Raw genomic sequence first — 20,127 nt, 5'->3', positions numbered from 1 at the left:
GAGTGTATACACTCAACTTCAGAAATATGAAAAAAATACTTTTATTTTCTAGACTTGAGTTCCCCCTTAAGGCTAGGCGCAAATTGAGAAACGTATAGCGCTCGTAAGCGAACACGAGACTACCAACACGACTCATACGTGCCGCAAATGTAGCGTGGGGGAGCGCATATTGAGTCGCAGTTTAGTGTAAATAACGTGCCACTCGCATACAATATCTGATTCACACAGAGTTGCGCGATATATTTATTTACTAACACAACCACTTGACCTGTACAACCATACAGTATCAGACTCACGGCGCTATATGATTGTTCACCAACACAACCACCACAACCGGCACGACCAGCACGAGAAACTGTGATTCAGCCACAGCATCACGCGAATCGTGTCTCACGAGCGCTCCACCATCTCACGTCATCTGGCCAATTCTATCTGTTTTCATTAGCCACAAAAACAGGCGCTAGATCGCGCCAAGATGCTCGCGCTATACGCGTCTCAATTTGCGCCTGGCCTAAGATTCCATCGATAGCTGTTTCGTTCCGAATTTTATCTAGGGTGGTGGTAGTGAAGGATTGTGTCACATTTACCCGAAACCCACTCACCCGAAAGACAAATACCAGGAAGACATTCAACCGAATTCCACTTACCCGAATGTAACAAATACCCGAATGCGACAGCTATCCGAAAGTAACATCTACCCGAACTGACACTTACCCGAATGCGACATATACTCGAATGTAACATTTACCCGAATGTAACATCTACCCGAATGCGACACTTACCCGAAAGAATTAGTTATATGAAGTTATATGAAGATCATATTTGTTTCGTACGTTCATTTCCATTCAAAAAGTATTTTTCGTGGGTAATGCAATTTGAGAAATAGTGGCTTTGAATAAAATCCTTTACAAAATAATGAAAAGTGAAATAATGCAGTTTTATAACACGCAGCCCGTTTACCTAACACGTTGCGTGCCACGCGGTTTTATAGCGGCTTCCCGTCAGGCTACGCGTTGATATCGTAGTACAGCAATGCGAAGCGCTATACTGGAATATTAGAATTTACTCAATGGAATTTTTTTTTTTCTTATCGTAAGAAGGTATTTCTACTCGAAAGCAGCGAAATTTCTCCAAAAAAAAATAAATTTCTACATTTTTCATCATAGTTTATACTGTTAGTCACCGGTGACTGACGCGGCCTGAGCGTGTTAAATGAAAGTTAACAATTTTGGATACGTATGTACGTATGGCACTGAAGTGCAATTTTTATTATGAATTTTTACTTCGCAATAAAATTTATTGTGAGATCAAAATACATGACACGCATAATTAACCGGACAAACGTAAGGCACCAGGTAAAGGTATGCTGACCTGACTAAAGGATCGTCTCCTATGTTTCAAACAAACCGAGCAATCGGTGGAACACAGGTTTCCTTGCGAGAGGCCACCGCGGCCGGCTCGGATTGCGTTATCCTCGTTAAATGGGGACTTCGCCCCCATTACATTGATCTCAGAATAAATTTCATCTCGAAATAATAAATTCATGATGAAAACTGTGCTGCGGTGGTAAATGCGTAAGTACCATTTTTTTCTTATTTATTCCTTTTCACATTTTCATTTAAGGTTAGTAAATGACTGGACTAAGCGTACCTACAGGCATAAAATAGACCCCATTCGTGGTCCTTAGCTTCCTATCCAGTAACTCCTATCCCTATCTCCCCGTGGTGCCGGATGAGGTACGAGTAACCATAGTGAAGATCGGGTAACCAACCGGTGGGATCTTGGTCGTATGCTGACAGGGAAGGGGGCCTATCCGAGCGTCTGTTCACCATGGAGGTGCGGCTCAAAACAGCGTCTGATCTCCATGTTAGGGGCGGCTGATCACTGTCTTCGTGCCAGCGAGGACTCTAAAAAGAGCTGTGCACGACGGTCCTCCAGCGAGACAGGGGGTTGGTGCAGGCCCTGCAAGCCATCCGTAAAAATAAAATGCACAGGAAAATTCACAAAGAAATTCGAGACAGGACAATCGGACTAGACCCACGCAAAGAACACGGACTATAGATTGGAAACTCGGAACATGGATTTGCAAGTCTCTCAATTTTCTGCGAGTACCCGAATTCTTTCGGAAATATTGAGAGCCCGCAATTTCAACATCGTAGCGCTGCAGGAGGTGTGCTGGAAAGGTTCGATGGTGCGATCGTTCCATGGTGGTGTGGGAAATGTGATGAGTCGGTTTAAATTGTATGAAATTTGAAGAATTATGTTCGACACCATTATTTGAAATACCTTTTGGATTTCAGTTCGGAGTATTGAAAGTGTGGATGAAATAACACACAAATATATATATTTAGATTACAGTGTAAGGAAACGCAAAATTGTATGCGATTGACGAACGCAAGTTGTTGCGTAGTATGCAAGAAAATAAAAGAATCAAGTTATTAAATCATACAGGTGCGAAAGAGAAAAAGAATCCGACAGGGCTTTGCAACAAAAAGAGAAAGAGAATTTTAATGCATTGCGTGATTGAGGTTGGTTTCTCGCGTCATTCAGTATACGATATTTGGTGCGGTAACACGCGTTGTAAAGACGGAGTAATTAAAAAAATAATAAAAATGGAAATTGGAAACAAACACGACAATGGCGCAGATAACGCTCCCCCAAAGTAAGTATAACAAGTAAAGGAAGTTAAAAAGAATTGAAGAGTGAGTCGAATGCGATTACAATTGAATTGAAAAATTGAAGACGCATTTGAATTCCTGGCAAAAAAAAAGGTAAGCCAGAGGTAAAACTGGAAAAATCGATAAAATTGGCAAAAAAAACAAGGTGAGCCATTTTGTGTTCCTGGCAAAAGAATTGAGGTAAGCCAGATATAAAACGAAAAATTAATAAAATTGGCAAAAAAAAATAAGGTAAGCCATTTTGTATTCCTGGCAAAAGAATTAGGTAAGCCAGAGATAAAACGGTGAAAAGTAAGGTGAGCCATTTTGTATTCATGAAAAGCCAGAGCAGTAATGATGCAAAAAAAAGAGGAAACGACTGAAGGGAAATTGTTATCACATATCGACTCAATTTTTACATATTTATCGAAAAATATGAAAGATTTTTAGTTCAAGCGAGAAAATTCGAAATTTCAGGAAAAAGAAAACTAAATTGGAGGCTGCTATTCAAGGTCTGTCAGAGGCTAAATCCAGCAATGCCATTTTAACGGAAGAACTAATAAAGGCACAGGAAACAATCCGCTCTCTACAGAGCAGTCTAATGTCCGCTAGAAGCGATTGTGACGACATAAACAGCGTGGAATTCGGTAACGACCTGGGGCCAAGCAGTACAAAACAACAGGGTGGTCACCGAAGTGAGACAATCGAACTTTCACGTTTCGTGTCATCAATGAATCAGATGTCTGTTTCATCTATTAATGTCCCAGAGTGCAAGGCTAGTGTGGAAGGCGAAGATATTTCGAGAGTAGATTTCGATGCTTGGCAAGATCTGTTGACGGATTCGTTAACATTAGCAGGAATAACTGATGAAGATACACGGTTCGTTGTGTTCAAGGTGAAGGCAGGTCAGAAGCTGCTCGAACTATATCGAGCAACAGAATCACCCAGTGATGCCCCTGATGATCAATCGGAGCCATATTCTAACGCCATGTTTCGCCTTAAGAAGTATTTCGCTTCCACATCTGATGTCTTGTTACAACGTAGAAAGCTGGCACTCATGACTCAGCAGCCAAAGGAAGCGGACGTGACTTTCATCAGACGAGTTGGATTAGCGGCTAGACAGTGCGAATATCCGGAAGGAAAGCAGTTTGAGGAGATTTTGAGTACGGTGGCAGAACAAGCAAGACATAAGGAGGTGAGAATCGCAGCGCTCAAAATGATGAGTCGGAAAGCAACGCTTGCAGATCTAATCGACAAGGTTCGGGAAATCGGAACGATACGCCTAAATGAAGAATACGTTTCTCGGAAACAAGCAGCGGTGGAAACAACTTTAGTTTCGGTAAATGCAGTACAAGCTGTAGCTGGACCTTCGCGTTATGGTGCAAAACGTCCGATTTCAGGATTTGGTAGCACATCATTTCAAAGATCAAATATTCGTGATGGATGGAGTCAACGTCCTATGAGAGGAGGAACGGTCTGGCGTGGTTCAAACTCTCAGGTTCCGGAACGCTGTACTCGGTGCAATAGCGTCTATCACTCAGCAGAAAGATGTTTCGCAGTCAACATGACATGTCACAACTGCGGTGGTATAGGTCATTTGCTCCGAGCTTGCCAAATGCCATTGACAACAAGAAATAAGTCACGCGTTGGGCATGAGAGAGGCGATTCTTTGGAAGTAGCATCAGTAGGAGCCAAACTGGAGACGAAACCGGAAGAACCGATCCAGAAAGATTCTGTAAGTGAAGCTAAAAATTAATATGGGAGTGCACCGTTGGGCTGAAAAATGTAAATTCTTCTTTGAAATGTTAATAAATCGAATGCTTAATATTTCTCGTATTCTTTGTTATTTATTCAAGACAAATTTCAAAAAGCCCATGAAGGTGATACTCACCACCACCACTAGATCGATGAATAAGTAATTCCTCTTTCAGGTTAGTCAACTGATTCCGAATCCAATATTGGCCTCAGTGTGCGAGCGAACAGATTTTGGTCTCTTAAAAGCAACATTAGCGGGAATGCCATGCGAGTTCTTGATCGATTCGGGTGCCCAAGTCAACACGGTGACAGAGTTAGTGTTCGAGAAATTAATCGCAAATGATAAGTACAACAAAGGGGTTTACAACATTCAACTAGGAACCGATCGTCCGTTGAAGGCCTGCCTATGCGGCATCAGACGGCATAGAAGTTTTGTGTACCTTTGAAGCGTTTTTTTATGTTTCGGAAGATCGTCCAATGCTGCTCGAGAAGTTTTATGTCGTAAGGGAATTGCGTTCATTACTAGGCAGGGCCACGGCGATCAGATACAGTTTATTACTTCTTGGATTGAAGGTTTCCGTTATCGATAGTGCTTCAGAAGGCAATAAGGACAATAGATGGCGGAACATAGCTTTCATCTGCTCGGGAGCAATTTTTCCTAAATTCAACATTCCTGCTATTGAAATACGCTACGATTCGAGTAAACCTCCATGTCGTAACATATATATGAACGTACCCATCGCGATGAAAGAGGTAGTTCGACAAAGACTCGATGAACTAATAACAGCGGGTATAATTGAGCTCGTCACAGATGAGATGAATATGTCATTTTGCTCATCAATGCTCGTTGTTCCAAAAGGACCAAATGATTTCCGTTTAGTCGTTGATCTACGAGGTCCAAACAGATATATCATCCGTAACCCGTATGCAATGCCCAGTCTTGATAAAATTCTGGCAAAATTAGAAGGCGCAAAGTGGTTTTCAACCATAGACTTAACTAGCGCATTTTTTCATATCGCGCTTCATGAGAATTCACGACATTTAACCAATTTCATGACGGAATTCGGCATGTTCCGGTACATTCGACTACCCTTTGGTTTATGCAATTCACCGGACATATTCCAGGAGGTAATGGAACGAACGATTCTGGGAGGTTGTGAAGGCGTCGTTAACTACCTCGACGATATTTTGATTTACGGTGGTACAAAGAAGGAGCACGATGGAAATCTATCCGAGGTTCGAGCAAGGCTTAAGGATCATAACGTGCAAGTGAATTCTTCCAAATGTGTTTTCGGAAGTCAAAGGGTAAAATTCGTAGGTTTTGAATTGACAGATAGCGGATGGCGAATTGAGCAGGAGAAAATCAGTGCGATCAAAAACTTTAAAAGACCTACATCGTGTTCGGAGGTTAAGAGCTTTCTCGGATTAATAACATTCGTTGATAGGTTCCTTATTGATCGAGCAACAAAAACAGAACATCTAAGAATGTTGGCCAATGGTACCACATTTTATTGGTCTGACGCTGAGGAGGCTGAATTCACGACTTTGCAGACTGATACAATAGAAGCCATAAAAACGCTAGGGTACTTTAGCAATACAGATAAAACCGAACTTTTTGTTGATGCTTCCCCTATAGGTTTAGGATCCGTATTAGTCCAGTACGCAACACATGGTACACCTAGAATAATTGCATGTGCCTCGAAGGCACTCACTATTACCGAGCAAAATTACCCCCAATCTCACAGAGAAGCGTTAGCCGTAGTATGGGGCGTTGAGCGTTTTACATTCTATCTTACCGGTAGAACATTTGTGGTGCGTACAGACGCAACGGCAAACGAATTCATCTTCCACTCCAACTACCGTATTGGGAAGCGAGCGTTCGCAAGAGCCGAGGGATATGCATTGAGACTCCAGCCATATGACTTCACAATAGAGAGAATTGAAGGACAAGAAAACGTAGCGGATGCATTATCACGATTGATTCGCGATACCCAGGATCCTGAATCTTTTGGAGATGACGATGAGTCACATGTATTGTGTACTCTAGACGCTGGTTGTATGGAAATCACCTTAAGTGAGATAGAATGTTCTTCAGAACATGATGAGGAGTTGAATAACTTACGAGATGCTTTGAGTCACAACATTTGGCCTGAGGAACTTCGTAAATACGAAGCACATCGGAAAAATATACATATTCTTGGAGCATTATTTTGTAAAGGCGACCGGATCATTTTACCTAAAGCATTGAGGAAAAAAGCGATGATTTCTGCTCATAGTGGACACATTGGTGAAGTTGCCATGAAGCGTATCATGCGCGAATTTTTCTGGTGGCCGAAAATGAGCACCGAGATCGAAGCTTTTATCAAAAACTGTGAAACATGTGTACTACTGTCAAGAAAAAACCCTCCAGTACCTTTGGCTTCACGCGAACTTCCGAATGGACCGTGGGAAATAATTCAAATCGACTTTCTCTCGGTATCAGGATTCGGGTCGGGGGAATTCCTCATGGTTGTGGATACGTATTCGCGGTTTTTAGCCGTAATTGAAATGTATCGCATTAACGCTGATGCTGTAAATTCGGCCTTATCGGATATCTTTAAACGTTGGGGATTGCCTCTCATAATCCAGAGTGATAATGGACCTCCATTTCAAAGCTCAGCTTTCTGTGATTTCTGGGAAGATAAAGGAGTAAAAGTACGTAAATCGATTCCGTTGTGCCCACAGTCAAACGGTTTAGTTGAAAGACAGAATCAGTCAATAATTAAAACATTATCAGCAGCTAAGATCGATGGCAAAAATTGGCGAAAAGCTCTAGATGTATTTGTACATAACCACAATACGTTGATTCCGCATTCAAGGTTGAATATAACCCCATTCGAACTACTCGTTGGGTGGAAGTTTAGAGGCACGTTCCCAAGCCTCTGGAACGAAATGTATGAAAAAGAAATAGACCGAATGAATGTTCAAGAGACAGATGCACAAGCTAAGCTGATAAGTACGAAATACGCAAACCGGAGACGAGGAGCAAAATGTTCCGACATACACGTCGGAGATACCATATTTTTGAAACAACAAAAAAAATCTAAGGCAGATCCAACCTTCTCATCCGAGCGTTATACTGTTATAGCTAAAGATGGACCAAAAATAGTAATTGCAAGTGGCAATGGAGTGCAATATACCAGAAGTATAAATGACTTAAAAAAAGTACCCGATCCTACACCACTTAGTGAAACTGAATTGGAGTCAGATTATGAGGATAGACTAGATGAAGATACTAAGGCAGTTAAGGAGCAAGATAAAAAAATTCATCAAAATCGGTCAGCCTTAAGCAAAAGGGGAACAGTGAAGAAACCCACAAGATACAACGACGATTTTATTTACAGAATATATCAATGAAATTATAGAAAATAAATGTTAAACGAACATCGAGTATTTGATATTCATTAAATGAAACAATAAATTTATATTTTATATTGACTAGTCAATATACACGTTGAAACTGATGATAATATTGATGAAAAATTAAATTAAAATTGGAACACAACGTTATGTAATAAATAGAAATGCGATTGTGTTGAACAAATAATACCAAAATAATTTTTTATATCCAATGAGAATGATTGTTTATATCATTCATGCGATTTCATTACAATTTAACAATTTAGAGTAGAGAAGGGAAATATTGTGGGAAATGTGATGAGTCGGTTTAAATTGTATGAATTTTGAAGAATTATGTTCGACACCATTATTTGAAATACCTTTTGGATTTCAGTTCGGAGGATTGAAAGTGTGGATGAAATAACACACAAATATATATATTTAGATTACAGTGTAAGGAAACGCAAAATTGTATACGATTGACGAACGCAAGTTGTTGCGTAGTATGCAAGAAAATAAAAGAATCAAGTTATTAAATCATACAGGTGCGAAAGAGAAAAAGAATCCGACAGGGCTTTGCAACAAAAAGAGAAAGAGAATTTTAATGCATTGCGTGATTGAGGTTGGTTTCTCGCGTCATTCAGTATACGATATTTGGTGCGGTAACACGCGTTGTAAAGACGGAGTAATTAAAAAAAAATAAAAATGGAAATTGGAAACAAACACGACAGGTGGGTACACCATTTATCAGAACTGCGGAAACACACACGAGCTGGGTACAGCTTTCATCGTGATGGGGGAGATGCAAAAACTGGTGATTGATTGGTGGCCGATCAATGAAAGAATGTGCAGATTGAGAATGAGAGGCCACTTATTCAATATCACCATTATCAACGTCCACAGCCCCCGTCTAGTTAGCACCGATGACGATAAAGAAGAATTCTACGCGCAGCTAGAGCGTGAATACGATCGCTGCCCAAAACATGACATCACAATCGTCATCGGTGATTTGAACGCTCAGGTCGGTCAAGAGGAGGAGTTCAGACCGTAATTGGTAGGTTCAGCGGCCATCAGCGAACCAACGAAAACGGCCTATGACTTATCGACTTCGCTGCCTCCAAGAACATGGCCATACGTAGCACCTTCTTCCAACACAGCTTCCAATACCGTTACACCTGGAGATCACCACAGCAAACAGAAACACAAATTGACCACGTTTTGATCGATGGTCGGCACTTCTCAGATATCATCGACTTCAGAACCTATGGCGTGGCGCTAACATCGATTCAGACCACTACCTGGTGATGGTCAAACTGCGTTCTAAACTGTGTTCTAAACTGTCAGTCGTCAATAACATAAGACATCAGCGCTCACCACGGTATCACCTAAGACGACTACAGGAGCCGAACATTGCTGCAACATACTCGCAGCGTCTTGAAGCGGCGTTACCGGGGGTAGACGAACTGGATTCTGTTCCCCTCGATAAATGCTGGAACACCTTAAAAGCAGCAATTAGCAGCACAGCAGAGTTCATCATTGGGTATGAACAACGAGGACAACGGAACGAATGGTTTGACGAGTGCAGAGCGCTCCTGAACGAGAAGGATGCAGCACGCGCAGCCATGCTGCAACGAGCGACTCGACAAAACGTGGAACGATACAAACTGAAGCGAAGGCAGCAAACACATCTCTTTCGGAAAAAAGCGCCGCCTGGAAGAGAAAGAATGTGAGGAGATAGAGCTGCTTTATCATTCTCGAGAATCGCGGAAGTTCTTCAAGAAACTAAACGCCTCGCACAAAGGCTTCGTGCCGCGGGCCGAAATGTGCAGAAACAAGGAAGGAGGCATCTTGACGAACGAACGCGAGGTGATCGAAAGGTAGAGGCAGCACTACGATGACCACCTGAACAGCGCGCAGACAGGATACCAAGACGGCGTTGAGGAGGACTACACCGGTGCAATGAACAACGACGACGTACCACCCCCGACGATGGGTGAAGTTAAGGAGGCCATTAATCAACTCAAGAACCACAAAGCAGCTGGTAAGGATGGCCTCGTAGCGGAGCTCTTCAAGGGAGGTCCTAGAAAACTTGTAGAGTGTATGCACCGGTTGATAGTCAGGATCTGGGACACAAAACAGCTACCGGAGGAGTGGAAGGACGGGGTAATCTGCCCCATCTATAAAAAAGGCGACAAGTTGGATTGTGGGAACTATCGTGCCATCACAATCCTGAATGGTGCCTACAAAATTTTGTCTCGGATCCTCTTCCGCCGTGTATCGCCAATAGTAAGTAGATTTGTGGGAAGTTATCAGGCCGGATTCATGCCCGGTTGCTCGACGACTGATCAGATTTTTACACTGCGGCAGATCCTCCAAAAGTGCCGCGAGTATCAGGTCCCTACACATCACATCTTCGTCGACTTCAAGGCCGCATATGATACAATCGACCGACGACAGCTATGAAGGATCATGGACGAGCACGGCTTTCCCCGAATACTGACAAGACTGATTCAGGCAACTATGAACGGTGTGCGGTGCAGTGTGCGGATCTCAGGTGAGCTGTCGGAATCTTTTGAGACTCACAAGGGATTTCGACAAGGCGATGGACTTTCCTATCTGCTCTTCAACGTGGCGCTGGAAGGTGTTATGAGGAGAGCGGGCTTCAACATGCGGGGCACGATTTCCAACAAGTCTAGTCAGTTTATCTGCTTCGCCAACGACGTGGACATAATCGGAAGAACACATGCGACGGTAGCCGACTTGTATACCTGACTGAAACACGAAGCAGGGCTGATTGGGTTTGGGATCAATGCGTCTAAGACTAAATACATGCTAGATGGAGGGACTGATCGCAACAGAGTTCTTCTTGGTAGTAGTGTTGTGGCACGTTGATAACAACTGACAACAACAACAGCCGTGAAATTCGAAGACGCATTGTCAATGGAAGTCGTGCCTACTATAGGCTCCGCAAATCCTTGAGATCCAACAAGCTCCGACCCCGTACGAAGTGTACCATGTACAAATCCCTAATTCGACCGGTTGTTCTCTATGGACACGAAGCATGGACGATGCTTGAAGAGGACTCACAAGCGCTCGGAGTTTTCGAACGCCGAGTGCTCAGGACAATATACGGTGGTGTACAGGAAAACGGAGTATGGAGAAGGAGAATGAACCACGAACTGGCGCAACTCTACAGCAAACCCAGCATCCAGAAAGTCGCCAAGGCTTGACGAGTGCGATGGGCATAGCATGTTGCAAGATTGCCGGATAGCAGCCCTGCAAAGATGGTGTTCGTATCTAATCCGGTAGGAACAAGAAGGAGAGGAGCCCAGCGAGCGAGGTGGTGGAGCAGGACTTGGCAAGAATCGGTGCAGTCGGGAGTTGGAGAACTGCAGCCATGGACCGGGTTTATTGGAGAAGAGTAGTGAATCAGATCTAATCTCAATGGGATGTAGAGTCATAGTAAATAAATAAAAAAAAATCATTTAAATTTTTTATGGAAAAGTTACCTGCTTAATTTTCGGTATATTCCATATCCCATGCTCATTTCTGAATGATCTCTTGGCCTTAAAAGAGCAATATGAAATTCGGAATACGGAACAATACGGTAAGGGAAGAAGACGGCATGTCAATTGTGACTACACTAATTTCTAAAAATTGCATGACTTCAACATCTTCATCGAATTTCCTCATTACAATTTCTCATTTTACTTCGTAACAGGAGATTCGACAAAACTCGTGACTATCGTGATATTCATTACCGGATTGTTAGTGAAAATTTAAAAATGTTGTTGTGGGATTTCTTTCCTGATAGAATTATTATTCAACTAGCTGACCCGGCGAACTTCGTCCCGCCCAAAATTATTGTTTTGATATGAATTCTTTAGAACAAATATCTGAACTTTTTCACGCCATAACATTGTTCTATGGGCAGAATACAACAAATACAACAAAATAAAGACGGCTCAGAAAGGATCTTTCCTTCTTCGGATTTTGCGTTAAGCAACACATTTGACCTTCCTTTTATACTTATATACAGTGACTAAAATCCGTAATCGTACTCCACCATGCAGATCTGTTTTTCCCTTCTTTTGAAAGTCGAAACAAGTTTTCGGAACATTCTATTCAGATAAAGTTATATTGTCATATGAGAGTTAAAAGGTATGCTATCTGTTTTCAGAATAATGGTTTTTGTATCTCTAAAAATGGCGAATGTATGTGCTAATGTATGAAAATTTACTCAAATCCATAATCGTACGCTGGTTGAAATTTCTATTCGATTTCGAAGGCGTTGACCAATTTCTGAATTCCATCATTAGTATGGTATCACTTGTTCATTGCAACTATCTTTAGCTGTATTTGTCTTTATCTACGAGTGTTTGGTGTATTCGAAAGGAATATTCATCAGTTTTTTCATCAAGTGGTAACTTCCTCAGTTTTTTACTGGGATTGATGTCGGAAGATTGTGGAGGAATATCAATAACTTTTGAGTAATTGTAATGTAACCATGTGCGAACTTTATATGTCTTGGGCTCTGGGTCACTGTCTTGGCAAAACTGGTATACTCGATTGCATCACATTTTGTTGACATTTTGCTTTATATTTTCTTTCAGGATGTTCAAGTAAACAATCTGCTCCAATACACCATCGATGAAAACCAAATTGCTCATAGGTGCATGTATGAGCAATTTGGTTTTCATCTCATACCATCCATCCACCACCACCATGTTTAAGCGTTAGTTTCAGATTTTTTTTACGTTTAATTCATCGTTGGCTTCCTTCATACGAAACGATAACCATCGGAGCCAAAAATATCAAATTAGGACCCATCTATGGAAATAACATCTTACCAGTAAGACATTGATGTGTTTTATGCTGTTTGCAATAATCAAATTGGAGTTACTGATTTTTTTTTTTGCTGAGATACTGTTTGTCCCTCTGTGCTCGGGCATTCAAGTTGCCCTTCATAGGCACATTACAAACTTTTTGTTTGCTCAATTTGGTTTTTATCGATGACGTAAGAGCCCCCGCAGACTGATTTGTCGGCCGATAGTTTGGTCGGCTTCGTGATCAGTACGGAGAGGTATGCATGTGCGCACATTACGTCGATTCAGTTGGGTCGGTTTTTGCACCAGAAGGCCGACCTGACCAAACTGTTGGTTGACAGCAAGTCTGTAGTATGCGGGGGCTCTAGTGAATCAGAATGTTACTTGAACATCCTGAAGGGGAATATAAAGCAAAGTGTCAACAAAATGTGATGGAATCGAGGATTCAAGTTTTACCAAGACAATGACCCAGAGCTTGAGACAAATAAAGTTCACACATTGTTACATTACAATTACTCAAATGTTATTGATATTCCTCCACAATCTTCTGACATCAATCCCAGTAAAAAAATGAGGAAAAAAACTCGTAGATAAAGCCAAATACAGCTAAGGATAGTTGCAATGAACAAGGGATACCATAATAATGATGGAATTCGGAAATTGGCCAACGCCTTCGAAATCGAGTAGAGATTTCAACCAGCGTACGATTATGAGTTTGAGTCAATTTTCATAAATTAGCACATACATTCGCCATTTTTAGAGATATAAAAACCATTATTCTGAAAACAGAAAACATTCCTTTTAACTCTCATAAAACAATATAATATAACTTTATCTAAAAGAATGTTCCGAAAACTTGATTTCGACTTTCAAAAGAAGGGAAAATAGATCATGCAGATGGAGTACGATTACGAATTTGAGTCACTGTAGATAGGAATGCCTTATTCCGCCTGAAAATCCATTTTTACCTTCAAACAAAGATCAATTTCAATAGCGCAAACATCGAATGGACCGACAACGCGTATCATGATGTAATTTTCAAACATATGGAAAATCAATTTTCCGAATTTTCTGCATATTAAGAATTATTATACATTCGTCGATACACTGATCAGAATCAGAGGAGATGATTTGGAAGATGAAGACACCTTTTTTATCCCCAAAGTTTCGACGAGAGCTTGGTTTCAAGGGTTAGACGTTGATAGTTTTAGAGGCGAATGAACTGAAAAGTTTAAACCCTCTTAAAGCCAAAAGAAGAAGAAGAAGAAGACGTTGATAGAGATTTTATTAGAAAGGCTGTTGTCTCATGCTCAATGCACGTCTCCATTATATTGTTATTGTTATGAATACGTTGGTGATGTCGAAAATTTTGCAATGAAAGAACTCGATACAAATGAATTGTTCTCAAGTCCCTACGTCAGGTTTTCGTGTTTGCCTCTAGGCTCAGACCCTTCTACTTTTTTCTAACTATATTTTTCAACAGAAGAAAAATGTTACGCTTGGAATCAAGTACAAAAATCAACAAATAAAAGATTTCTGATGTTTAAAAATCATATTAGAGCCATTAAAAATAAGATATGTTTTCTAAACTAATAAAAAACTCACTCATTACACCACAACAGGTACTATTGCGATAATAGGTACTCCCGCCTGTTCGGAATTTAAGCTGTGAAAAGCGACTAAATTTAAATGTGCTAGTAGCAGCGATTTTTTTTTATTTTTGCATATTTTGTATATATTTTACATGAATAACATATATTATAAGGAATATTGAATGATCACGACATAACATTTTCAAAGCGAGCATTAATGTGTAATGCTAAACAGAACCAATTCGTGCTTAAACAGTTTCAAATAGTAATACATTTCACTGGTTAGCCTGTGAAATCCACACTTCTATATATCCACGACAAATTTCATTTTTGAAGAATGTTGTAAGGATTCATTCTGCAGATTGTGTAACGATGTTTTACATAGTCACACTAAAAAGTACGTTCGCGCTTTGTAACCAGCAGCCAAGGCATGCGATTTTCATAAAGCAGGAAAATAAACTTCTACTGATCCTTCTTGTTCAACGAACTATAGCTTGGTGGTGGTTCCTGTTGGGAAGAAAAGGTCATGATTTGTAGGATCAATGTGTTTAGGATACTCACATAATAGGTCTGAGGGGGTACGTAAGCAGTTTGTGGTCTGTTTGGATCGTAATAGGCGCTTTGAGCGGCCTCAGCTTCTTTGGAATCTGGAATTTTTAGAATTGAATGCGTATTTGGTTACATGTGGGAAATTCTATGTTGTGTTCCATACTTGCAGAAGATGTCTGTGGAGACCCATTGGGAACTCCAGAAAATCCTGGCCCATTAACGAACCCATACCCAGGAGTACCATTTTGAATCGGATAACCACTTTGTTGAGGCGCGTATGGATATCCATTCGGGGGCTGTTGGTAGCCTTGTTGTGGCGGATAGTTGGCCGGTGCGGTTGCGATTATTCCCGGATACGGTGGTGGACTATCGTGCATGTAGATCGTATTGGGTGCCGGTTGATCGGGAAACACCGTTGTGGATGGAACCCAGCCGTAGTTGTACGGATTCGGAGTGTATGCCGGTGGGGGTGCAGCATACCAACCACCACCTGGCGGAGTGTATGGTGGAGGAGGAGCAGCGCCAGCATTCCGTTGAGCCATTGATGCTGCCCTCAGCATAGCCTGGACGAATTGTCAACAAAATTGAAATGAGAAATAATCAGGTTAATTTTATGTAAAACTATAATGTTTCATGGATCTAAATATCCATTTAAAAAAAATTGAAATTAAGAATTTATGATTATTCTTCTTTTGCAAAAATATGTACTCGATTCAATTATTGCAACTGACCTGCCCGTAATCGATAGCTCCACCGTTCTTGAACACCAACTTGAACTTAGCCTCGCCGGACCAGTTACCATTATCTTGCGCTCGAACTTTTCCTTTGATATAATTCGCACCGAAGACTGGTTGCTCAAGCTGAACCTAATTAAAGATAAAACCCCCGTCAATGCGTTGCACAGATCACGTCTTCAAATAAAATGTGCGCTCGAGAGCCTGCGTTCTCCTGTATCCAAGATTGTAAAACACAGAGACTAACTTACATCGTGAAGTGTGACGAACGGAAAACTAAACGATTGCATTGCATCGTCCAATTTCTTGTTGTTAAATATCATTCGGTGTGTCGTAAGGTATACGCGTCCTTGTTTGGTGCCTTTAAATTGATGGCCATCTTGGCCGGAAAATTCCATTGTTACATTGTCGCAAAAGACAAGGATGCTGCGGAGAAAAAATAGTATTTGTTATCATATCATCCTTTCCCAATGAATTGATTTGTTCGCATGATATTCAGCTCCATTGCCTTTTCATATTATGCTATGAAGAACTGGCATTTCTGAGTAGGTGTCCTCATTCAGGTAATATATTGAAAATAAGTGAATAATTGTATCGTAAATTAATTTTGTATGAAAGCATTAAAACATTATTTTTTTTAGAAAACGAGGCCTCATAATGCAATACTGGTTGATTCGCCACATCACTACAGTATTTAATTGTTCATCTAATTTTATGTTTAACTTTTGTTCGAAAATCACCCCTTGAAAAACATTCTGATTTTCGTCAAAGAAATTGTTTCACAACATTCATTCGTGAAAACATCTAGTTTATTTTGTTACTGTCAAGGTCACTATCTCGAACATTTCAAAGCGTAAATATTTCCTGTTTTTTATTCCATGTTTCCGATTATTTTGAAAACACAAACTCACCCTTCTCCTGCATGGATTAACACCCCGTTATTTGCGTGAGCCGTGTTAAGGGACATTGCAAAACGGATTTCTAGCAATCACAGTAATTTAAATGAGTTATCGATCCCGTTCTCAACTGAAACGTTTTCAACTTATTATGATTGGAATGAGTCAGAAGTGAATCATGAAATAGTCAAAATGTCACGGCTTACAGAGACAAGGCTAGCTACTCCGGATCAGTCATTTTTTAGTGACGTCATCTGAGTCGTTGAAGTAAACAATGTGTTCTTATTTTTTATTTTTCGTGCTTTGTAAGTTTGTGCGTCGATAATATAGTTGATTATATTTAACACCATGAATAATTTGATAAAACATTTATCCACAAAGAACATAATTCTCGGTTTTTCGGAAAGCGAAAGAATCTCTTTTTTGGCCCGATAATGTCATTTTCATAATTTATACACCCGCTCACAGCGCATTGAACCATTTTCGATTTTTCATTTCAGGAACATTTACGCGTAAAGTGCGATTCACATACAACATCCACATCACGTTCACGTTCCGTCCCGTCACGTTGCGTCAATTATCTTTCCAAGCAGTTCTTATGCAAACATTCACATACACCGGCAACGGCAACTTCGACTTGCCGTTGCTGGTGTATGTGAATGCTTCAACAGGAATTGCATGGAAGAATAATTGACGCACCGTGACGTGACGGAACGTGAACGTGACGTGGATGTTGTATGTGAATCGCACTTAAGTCGGAAAACAAAATACAACTGGCGACTGTTTACACTGACGACTCGGATGACGTCATCAAAAAAATGTTTACTCGCTAAAGAACTAGCCTTGTCTCTGTAAGCCGTGCAAAATGTTATCTGTCGCAAGGCGCGTAGAAGTATATCCTAAGGTGGGCCAACTTGCTAAAACCACTCTTCAGCCATCTTGAAAGTCTACTGTGTTTTGTTTGTAAACAAAACACAATACGCTTGTGCCAAGCTCGCTCGTGATCAGTCTGTCTCTTTCACACTTCAAGGAAAAAATTCCCCTTCTGCTTTCTTCCATACTGTTTTCATATACCGCTCCCCTAACCAACTTAGTGACGAAACGGCCTCACCTAGTACCATAGACCCGTCTTGATCTGTCGTTTTGTGCAGGGGTATGACTAAAACGTCAAATCCCTCATATTGCCAGTGTACCCTATATTGCTGCGGTTCACTGACATTTTGGTTCTGTCAATTACTGTTGTTGATGATGATGATGGCCCACCTCATACCCCTACAAAGGTTTTAGCAGGACGATTTATCTTATAGATAATATTTATTTTCAAACATATCAAGAAGCCAGTATTATAAAAACAAAAACAAAGCGAACTGGCTCTGTTGCAGGCATAAATATCTATCAATAGAACATTAAAAAAAATAGGCATAAACTGCGAAAAAACAAACAATGTTCCTATCCATATTGACATTGACATAGTCATAGTCTCAACTTCAGGCCCAAAGTTTTTTCCAAGGCATGTCAAGAAAATTTCCAACCCGGAAAGATCCTTGACTGATTGGGAATTGAACCCAATATCCAAAAGTTTCAACTTAGAACATAAAAGAGATCTGCTACAATCAGAAATAATCGATGTTTACAACTCGGTCTGGTTATTTAGACGAATAGTGGCTAACTTTAAACTCCATGTTAAATGTGAACACCTCCATGTGAAACCGAAATATGAAAATTGCTCATGCAGTTAGAAATAAAGCATACTATTCCCGTGATTTCAACGATTTCAATCCTCGCAAACTATATGTTGGTTTACAAATTGTTACGGTTAGAAAAACCGCAACAAAATATAACCATAAACCATATGGTAATACGGACCGAAGAGTGAGTGTACCTCCCATAATTATACACCCTACTAATACATGCCCAAATCCCATCATCACCTACCTACCTGTAAGGCATTGCATGCTGCCACGCGAATTCAAAAAAAAAAGAATCTTTGTAAAAAAAACTAACAATGTTTAACAATGATTCCTTACAACCTATGAGGAATCTTTAGTCCTAAAGGACGAAAAAAAGGAGCAGAAGATTAATAGGAGGAGAGAGAGAAAGGGGATAGAGAGATGGGATAGAAGAGAGAGAGATAAAAGGGGGATTCGAGCCGTAAAGGAAGATTGGAATGGCTCGAATCGGTCTTAACTCACGGACCGTCGAAGAAATTATACCGAAAAATCGTCAAAATTAAAGTTGTACTTTTTGAGTGAAGTGCGAGTGACAATAAGGGAAGAAGGAGTTGCACGTCCTAGGAACCGCACAAGTCGGGCGACATTCACCCTCCTCGCTGGATTCAAACGACGGAAGAGGTACCTCGGAGAAAACGCCGGTGGTCAGCGAGCCCCCAACGTTATCGCTGCTCCACACGTATACGGGTGAGTCGGTCGAACGTTTCGGAGGTTGCAGTGCGATGAGGTCTGGTCGAGCCTAGCCCCCGCTCATCGTCACTTGGACCCATGAGACCGATCCCCGTGTACGGGCACCGTGAGTAGAAAAAAAACCCACAGAAACCCTCTCTCTATTATCAACCAACATACTCACCTGAATTCAACCTGTTCCTGTTCGGCCGCAACGATTTTCTAACCTACTAACCTGAAAAGAAAGTAAAAATATATAATAAATTTTAAAAAATATACTTACCATTCTGTTCTTATTACGATCATATTCTCATCATATCCATCACCAACAGCTTCCGTTGTATTCGTGAGTCCACCTCGTTCCTAGGTAAGAGCCGACCCTGAGGTAATTATACATACAAACCAGTACCACTGAGCTAGCCATAACTTACAATTGGCGATCCGCGTAGAGAAAATATTCTGAATCCATCTGATTCAGAATATTTTTAACCAGTTCGGGGGAGACTCACGAATATTGCTTAATCTTCGTGATTGAATTCAGTTTTCAGTTGAGTGTAAAGAGGAAAAGATCAGTTCGATCGTTTCGCGAAAAGGCAGAAGAAAAAACTGCTATCGGAAAGCAATCCGGTGAAATATATTGTTTTCAGGCAAAGTGCTACTCTAAAACGAGTCAAATTGCGTGGTTCGATACGATATTACGATTTTATGCATTTTTAAGCATTGTGAAAACTTGTGAGAAGCAGTAGAAATCGCATTCAGTTGCATAGCGAGATAAAAGTGATTTTTCTTTGGTGTGTTTCTAAAATACCCAGATCAGCGTGATCAGTGTGAGTTCATTTTCAATATTTTGCCTCCGTATAGTGAATTATAGCGATGGAGAGCAATAAAAAGATCGAAGGCCTTGGTGATTTACAGGCAAATTTTAGTGATCTTCGAGTCGAGTTTTTGAACGAAGATGAATTAAATTATTAGTTACGGATAAGAGAAATAGTTTGTGAAGATGGCGCCCAAATGGTTAGAAAACGAGGAAATCTCAGAGAAGCTTTAAAGCACGAGCGACAATCGAATACAGTATGGCAGGTAAAGTACAAGTTTGATCCCGAAATCGATTATTCTAACTGTGTTGAAAAATTTAACCAAGTGGTTAGCAGTTTGACTGGGGCACAAACAGCTCCTCCGCGTTGTCAGTCAACGTTATTGCATTTAGGTGTACGAATTGGTAGATTATTCCCACACGTAGATGAAGTGAATCAGAGCAACTTGAATAGAATGCTCGAAAAAGTTTGTGAAATGTTAAATAATTTCTATTACGACAAGCGTGACCGTCAAAGGACACTGAGT

The 20,127-nt window shown here is 40.7% G+C and overlaps 1 protein-coding gene across 1 annotated transcript; it reads right to left on the bottom strand.

The window, feature by feature from the left end:
• Positions 1-14,313: 14,313 nt before the first annotated feature.
• On the bottom strand, positions 14,314-16,573 carry LOC129768224 (WW domain-binding protein 2). The gene is made up of 6 exons (XM_055769717.1): positions 16,403-16,573; positions 15,743-15,917; positions 15,489-15,623; positions 14,921-15,320; positions 14,770-14,855; positions 14,314-14,715 (listed from the first exon to the last, which is right to left on the bottom strand). The coding sequence occupies exons 1-6, from the start codon at positions 16,456-16,458 to the stop codon at positions 14,671-14,673; spliced, it is 897 nt and encodes a 298-aa protein (XP_055625692.1). The 5' UTR covers positions 16,459-16,573; the 3' UTR covers positions 14,314-14,670.
• Positions 16,574-20,127: the final 3,554 nt, after the last annotated feature.

This window comes from Toxorhynchites rutilus, chromosome 2, assembly GCF_029784135.1.
Source record: "Toxorhynchites rutilus septentrionalis strain SRP chromosome 2, ASM2978413v1, whole genome shotgun sequence".
Lineage (NCBI taxonomy): Eukaryota > Metazoa > Arthropoda > Insecta > Diptera > Culicidae > Toxorhynchites > Toxorhynchites rutilus.
Note: the sequence above shows the minus strand (reverse complement) of the source record. Positions and strands in the feature narration are given on the sequence as shown.